The 7,655-nt window shown below is 45.8% G+C and overlaps 1 protein-coding gene across 4 annotated transcripts; it reads left to right on the top strand.

Moving 5' to 3' along the window:
* The first annotated feature begins 237 nt into the window (after positions 1–237).
* Positions 238–6,458, top strand: faap100 (FA core complex associated protein 100). 4 transcript variants are annotated; one of them, XM_042306145.1, is made up of 9 exons: positions 238–330; positions 1,068–1,234; positions 2,754–2,875; positions 2,968–3,932; positions 4,004–4,184; positions 4,295–5,264; positions 5,590–5,697; positions 5,791–5,877; positions 6,061–6,458. In XM_042306145.1, exons 2-9 carry the CDS (start codon positions 1,079–1,081, stop codon positions 6,190–6,192), a joined length of 2,721 nt encoding a protein of 906 aa, XP_042162079.1. In that variant the 5' UTR covers positions 238–330; positions 1,068–1,078; the 3' UTR covers positions 6,193–6,458. The 4 variants fall into 4 exon arrangements, with proteins under 4 accessions (XP_042162079.1, XP_042162078.1, XP_042162076.1 ...); XM_042306144.1 differs by lacking the exon at positions 238–330 and adding an exon at positions 821–925; XM_042306142.1 differs by lacking the exon at positions 238–330 and adding an exon at positions 848–943.
* Positions 6,459–7,655: the final 1,197 nt, after the last annotated feature.

Here is a 7,655-nt window from a genome sequence, read left to right on the forward strand (position 1 = left end):
AAACTTCACTGTTGTAGGCATAATACAGCTAGTGCCATCTAGACTTGCGCTGGCAAACAAATCCATTACATTAGCTACCCAAATGTGACGTAAACTCAACTGAGGAGTAATAGAGAATGGAGACTTTTAACTTGAAAACGTGCAGGATACTTATTTTTCCGGTTTCCCCGACTTCCGTTTTTTTATATACTGGGTTAGGCTTGTCCATGTAGCACTCCTAACAAGTGGCTTGGTGTACGTTTTTTTTTTTTTTGTGAGAGGAAACTGCCAAAACTCTGAAAGGCATTATTGAATGTCAGAATTGCAACAAGATTTGTTCAAGCCTAAAATGTTAGTCCGTAATCGTAACCTGGTGTTTGTATGTTTACATGGGCGGCAGGGTAGCCTAGTGGTTAGAGCGTTGGACTAGTAACCGGAAGGTTGCAAGTTCAAACCCCCGAGCTGACAAGGTGCAAATCTGTCGTTCTGCCCCTGAACAGGCAGTTAACCCACTGTTCCTAGGCCGTCATTGAAAATAAGAATTTGTTCTTAACTGACTTGCCTAGTTAAATAAAACAAATGAAATTTTACGTGTAATGTTTCACGCATGGCTTTTCTTACTGATACGTACGTTCAACCTTTTGGCAGCTATCTGACTCCGTACATAACGCTTTCAGCCAAGAGTTTACAATAGCTAAAAGCTTACGATCGCACCGCACTAAAACGTGTTCGAAAATTTGGCGGATGTTTTCCTGCGATGTTGTGATTGGTGGGAGGTTCATGACGTTATACGTTGGTATTGGTGTTTGGGTAATGGGTAAAAAAAAAAAAAAAAGGTTTGGAACGCTGATTGGTCAGAAACAACACCCACGGAGTTTTGCATCCGTCAACAACCAGTTGATGTTTTTTTCAATCAAGCTACAGCACTGAAACGACCTAAAAATTGGTATTATGGACATAACTAGTTAGTAAATAAGTTGCTGCTATCATAACTTTGACTGCACAATACATTTCCTAATTGTGACTATAAAGATAATTTGAATAATCTTTCTTGGTTGAATAATCTTTCTGACCTGTTATTTTTCCAGTTCTCTCGGCTATGGAGGCGAGATGTGCTGTTGTTGAGACTTGGGCTGAGTTCGGATGTCCTTCGCCGGGTACAGCTGCTAAAGTGATCTGGTCTGGGGAAGATGTGTTGATTTGCACTGGGGGCGACGAGGTGTCGGTCTTCAACACACAAGAGCTGAAACTGACGGTAAGGCTGAATCTCAAACGATACACTTCGCCCGCTTCAATTTTTATTCATTTTATTTTACCTTTATTTAACCAGGTAGGCAAGTTGAGAACAAGTTCTCATTTACAATTGCGACCTGGCCAAGATAAAGCAAAGCAGTTCGACAGATACAACGACACAGAGTTACACATGGAGTAAAACAAACATACAGTCAATAATACAGTATAAACAAGTCTATATACAATGTGAGCAAATGAGGTGAGAAGGGAGGTAAAGGCAAAAAAGGCCATGGTGGCAAAGTAAATACAATATAGCAAGTAAAACACTGGAATGGTAGTTTTGCAATGGAAGAATGTGCAAAGTAGAAATAAAAATAATGGGGTGCAAAGGAGCAAAATAAATAAATAAATTAAAATTAAATACAGTTGGGAAAGAGGTAGTTGTTTGGGCTAAATTATAGGTGGGCTATGTACAGGTGCAGTAATCTGTGAGCTGCTCTGACAGTTGGTGCTTAAAGCTAGTGAGGGAGATAAGTGTTTCCAGTTTCAGAGATTTTTGTAGTTCGTTCCAGTCATTGGCAGCAGAGAACTGGAAGGAGAGGCGGCCAAAGAAAGAATTGGTTTTGGGGGTGACTAGAGAGATATACCTGCTGGAGCGTGTGCTACAGGTGGGAGATTCTATGGTGACCAGCGAGCTGAGATAAGGGGGGACTTTACCTAGCAGGGTCTTGTAGATGACATGGAGCCAGTGGGTTTGGCGACGAGTATGAAGTGAGGGCCAGCCAACGAGAGCGTACAGGTCGCAATGGTGGGTAGTATATGGGGCTTTGGTGACAAAACGGATTGCACTGTGATAGACTGCATCCAATTTGTTGAGTAGGGTATTGGAGACTATTTTGTAAATGACATCGCCAAAGTCGAGGATTGGTAGGATGGTCAGTTTTACAAGGGTATGTTTGGCAGCATGAGTGAAGGATGCTTTGTTGCGAAATAGGAAGCCAATTCTAGATTTAACTTTGGATTGGAGATGTTTGATATGGGTCTGGAAGGAGAGTTTACAGTCTAACCAGACACCTAAGTATTTGTAGTTGTCCACGTATTCTAAGTCAGAGCCGTCCAGAGTAGTGATGTTGGACAGGCGGGCAGGTGCAGGTAGCGATCGGTTGAAGAGCATGCATTTAGTTTTACTTGTATTTAAGAGCAATTGGAGGCCACGGAAGGAGAGTTGTATGGCATTGAAGCTTGCCTGGAGGGTTGTTAACACAGTGTCCAAAGGGCCGGAAGTATACAGAATGGTGTCGTCTGCGTAGAGGTGGATCAGAGACTCACCAGCAGCAAGAGCTGAACAACAGGTGACACATTCACTCAGGTGAATAACAGGTGAACTGATTATTGATGAACACTCAGGTGAGTAGCAGGTAATATAATGACAAGGAACTTATTATTGATTATTGATTAACGCTGAAGTTGCAGTAACAGGCTGTCAAATATATCTGATATTCTTCATGGACAAGAAACACTCATCTTGTCTGTTATTCCAGACTGTTCTTCAGTTCCTGAGTCCAGTGTGTCACATGGTGCTGAGTGAGGACAAGCAGTCTGTCTATGCTGTCTGTGAGAGTGATGGGGTGTACTGTGTCAGTCTACCAACTCTGCACCCTAAGTATGAACCTCTTCATTTGAACTATGGAGACTGACCATGCAAAAATGACATGTATATTTGATTACCCTCTCCCCCTTGTCCTGTCTCACAAGGTCTCCCACTCCCACAGCTGACCAATCCCCTGGCCCTGCTCTGATCAAGGTGTTGTCTAATTCGCTGGCAGCCAGAGACGAGGGGGTGTGTTCTCTGATTGAGGTGGGAGGGTCCGGTGGGACCTTGGTGACCGTCTCCCTGAGAGACGCAGCCTGGTGGTTTACTCTCTATAAAGCAGCTGACCACCAGAAACTGACTCAGTTTAGTCTACCTGTCGTTTCAGCTGGTCACCATGTTGAATCAGAGGAAAATGGTTCCGCAGGACTGGTCATGAGACCTGTGTTAGCTTGCGTTTACAGCAGTGATGCACCACCCTTATCATCTTCATCATCCTCAACAACAACAAAACTACCACCTTTGTCATCATCATTAGGCGTCAAACATTTTCTCCTGGAGCCTCTCCTCTTCAAGCTCCTCTTCGGCGTCGACGCTGCCCTCATCAACTCCCCCATGATCCTTTGCGGCCTGCCTGATGGGCGTCTCTGCTCCCTCCCCTTACTTCTCCCTGGACGATCAGACCCCTGCGTTAGAGTTCTACACAGCATGGAGCAGCCAATCATGTTTATCGGAACCACGACCGGGACAAATTATGGTCCACAGTGTTTGGTGGCAGTAGGCCAATGGGGGAGGGTGGTGCTGGTCAGAACCTGTGAAGGGGGGCCGGAGGAGGGGGGCAAGGTAGCAGCATTAACAGAGGGGTGTGTGTCAGGGCCTGTGGTGTGTGTGTGTGCAGGCAGGGAGGGCCTGTACTACAGCACAGGGTCAGATCTTCTAGCCCTGGATCTCTCAGGGGTGCGAGAGGAACCTCCGAAGCCAGAAGAGAGCCTGGTGGTTGGCCACAGGGAGAGGCAAGGCCAGGGACAGGCCATGGTGAGAGCAAGGGAGTCTGCTACCCTACAGAGTCCTGTCAGCCTTAATGTCTGCAGAGTCATTGCCCTGGCTGGGCCCTCACACAATGCCTCAGGTAAAGTGTGTGTTCAGCTCAACCAATATTTTCTGCAACCGATCTTTGTTATCAAGTTTGTTTTCTTTCAGATCATGTTTGTGTGTGTGTTACAGGCATAGTGCAGTTGGTGGCTTTGTCTCTCCGGGGGAGGCTCCAGCGTTTAACCCTGCCTAAGGGGACAGAGACAGGGGGCATACCCAGGCTCCCCTTATCACAGGTGGGACAGAGAGTGAGGGACCTCCTTGCAGCCATCGGAGATGTGTGTGAGAGGTGAGGAGGCATGCAGTAGATTTGATGGTAGATCTAACATGTTTTATTCAGATGAATAGTACTTATTTAACATGTTAATTTACTTGTATGTGCTCTTGCTTGTCCCACAGAGCATCTGTGTTGAAAAGCACCATACAGTCCAAAAACCACTCCCTCAGACACCTGAATCAGGTGCTCAATGTCTGCTGCCTACTGCTAGCAAATCAGAACAGTGGAGAGCAGCTCCCGGTCAGCAAGAAGCCAATCAGGTGTCACGTTGTTGCCAAGTGGAGCCGCCTGCTACAGAGAGACTCCCTGAATCTGACCTGTGTTCTGGACAATTCTAGTCCTTACATTCTAGAACGGAACTGGATGTTCTGTGTGAGAGTTCTACCATTATCCTACCCTCTTCCTGCAGGGGGGGTGAACACCTCTCAAACATTCTCATTCCCATTCCAGAAACTAGAGCCGGGTGGGAGAATGGAAGTGTCGTTGCCCCTAACAGTGGCGGGGGACACATCTTTCCCTGTGACGGTTAGCTGCTCGCTCACCTACTCACTGCAAAGCCTGCTGGGGTCTGAGGAGCTGTCCCGCCTCCTGGCCAATGGGGAGCCGGCATCTCGTCTGGGATTGGAGGGTGGATGGGTCAGTCTGCCCCTTGACACGCTGACAGTGGATTGGCTGGATGCTCTGCAGGTGACCGGGACCACGCCCCCTCACAGGGACCCAAACAGACCCCCCATTTCCCCGGATACCGTCTCGATGGATATCGTTGAGGCCTTCGTGAGCACCCGTCGGAGCAGGGGTTCTGGGAGGGGGGGTGGAGAAGGAGGAGGAGAGAGGATGGTGGCGTCTGATGGGGGGCTGTTTTCAGCAAGCATCAAGGTCTCAACAGAGCTACTGAGAGGGACACTAGGACTGGAGCCAGCAGGCTCTGCTGGCCCTTCTCAGGGTGTGTGTGGCTCTGTGCTGGGCTGGCTGCTGTCACAGGGGACAGGAGGAGAGGACTGGAGGGGCAGAGGGGACAATGGAGGACAGGAAAGCTCTGTGGTCTACGCCCGGTGTCTAGGGCGACACACCGTCAAACTCACAGCCAAAGAGGTGTGTATTTATTTTATATTTTTTACATATCATGAAAACATGATTGTATTGATACTGGGTGTATCAGTTGGGGTCCTTTAGCTCAGTTTGTAGAGAATGGCGCTTGTAACACCAGGGTAGTGGGTTTGATTCCCGGGACCACCCATACATAAAATGTATGGCATGCATGACTAAATCTCATTGGATAAAAAAAAAGCGTCTGCATTTATTATATTATTATAGTTGTATCCTTTTAGACTCACTTTAAGGTCATGTTTAACTTTCCTGGGAGAATATTGTATGAGGTATGTGTTGAGAATGACTGTACCTGTATGTTGTTGGCCAGGTAACTGTAGGGGACACCAGTGTTAAGGAGGCTGTGGAGGTGCGGGTGCAGTGCTCCTCCATGGCAGCCGTGTGTGGACTACACCATGCAGTGTTAAGCCGTGTTCAGGTAGGGAATCCCAGCATGTGTGATAAACATTTGTGCCTGTTTGCTACATCAACCTCTCCTCCCTTACACCCTGTGTGTTGTGTGTGTTGAAAGGCTCTTCTCCAGGGTAATGCTAGCACACAGGAGTCCTCTATGGGAGTCCAGGGACTGGGCTTGAGACAGGCCCTACAGCGGGCACAGGTGAGACCAGACTAACAACAAACTACCTGGTAACATAAGGGTTGAAAGAAATACTCAAACACATAAATCCTCAAACACACAAGAAACAGACAATCTGTAGTATTTTCTCAACTTTTCTCTGTGTCTATAGCCTTACCTCTTTTTCCTGTTCTTTATCTTCTTCCTCCTCCTCACCCCTGCCAGGTCCTATCTGAGCATCTCCAGGAGGCTCGTATCCCAGAAGCCATTGGACTGGGGATGACCACGGGACAGACCACCAAGACACTGTTCAGCGTTTACAGGCAACTCAGAGAGAACCCCCTCCTCATCCTCTGACACCGTTACCATCCCACATACGCTCCTCATACACAACATCCTCACACACAACATCCTCATCCACACATTTACAATCCTCTCCTCATCTTCATTCTCAGCCCCACACTCACTATCCAATACATCTCCTGCAAAGGAGAAATAAATGACTGTTTGTCTCCCTCTGCTGTTTTAGTACACAAACAGCATTTATTTATTTATATGAACGTTTGTAAAATAGTACATAGCAGGTAGGTTGTGTGTGTGGATTAAAATGTACCTGCAACGGATTTGAAGAGTCACTTCACTGACAACATTATCCACACACGAAACATAACTTTTACACATCTCAGAGATTATTTTTATTATAGTTTTTCAAAACTTTTCAGAAAAATTAATATTAGAAAAGGATAAAACAAATGAAGTATGTATCATTGCCAAGTGACAGGCTGTAAATCACGAGCACTATACTCTTTCTAGGATGGTCGTGTAGTTTTGTTACACCTGATGTGTTACTGTTTTGATTGTAGGGAAAAGCCCGTAAAAATCTCAAACGACACCCATTACACTCCTGTATCCCATATAGAGGGCTCCTACTTATCACCTGAAGCCATTACTCTATGTGTCTGTGTTTAGAAGTGGGCCTACTGCCCTACACGGGGAAGAGGGTAATGTTTGAGATGCAGCTGCCTGTCATGCTTGTTAATGTCACGATGCTAAGGGAGCTGTCCGCTAATGATGACTCGGCTACGATGAATTGATGACTTTCTGAGTTTATTATTACACACCTCTATACACTGTCACTCGCTTAGAAAGGCAGAATTGGCAAAACGACAGGGAAGAATGGGAATGGGAATGGAAGAGTGGAAAAGAACAGTTGGTGAAACCAGAGAATCAAGTGAGAGAGAGGGGTGGAAGAGTGTAATAGACAGTTGGTTTAAGGCACATTGGTTTTACACCAGAGTGTCTATAGGTATTTGTAGCATTGTGTATATGTTCTGGAGTATTTGTAGCTGCTGTAGTAATGTATACCATTTAGCAGATATATTTATCCAAAGGAACTTAGTCATGCATATATTTTACATATGGGTGGTACCAGGAATCAAACCCACTATCCTGGCATAGCAAACACTAAAGTGCCATGCTCTACCAACTGAGCTACAGATGACCAGTAGACACTTCAAAACTGAAAACCCAAGCTATGTCAACTCCTCTATAGCCTCATTTATACCTGGTGCGAACATGCATCCTCTTTCCTGATCTTTTCCACAGTCTGATTGTGCCCACATTTTCAGAAATATGTCTACACGTGGTATTAAAATGTTTCTCTTATCCATCTACTGTGACTACATTTCCTGGTCCCTCCCTGTATGCAAATTAATTGACAGCTATTCTTTCAAAATAATATTTATTTCTTTATTTTAAAGGGGCAATCAGCAGTTGCTACATCCATTTTTGGACTTATAAATGAAGGATATGTACCCATT

The sequence above is a fragment of the Oncorhynchus tshawytscha genome, linkage group LG25 (genome assembly GCF_018296145.1).
Source record: "Oncorhynchus tshawytscha isolate Ot180627B linkage group LG25, Otsh_v2.0, whole genome shotgun sequence".
Classification (NCBI taxonomy): domain Eukaryota; kingdom Metazoa; phylum Chordata; class Actinopteri; order Salmoniformes; family Salmonidae; genus Oncorhynchus; species Oncorhynchus tshawytscha.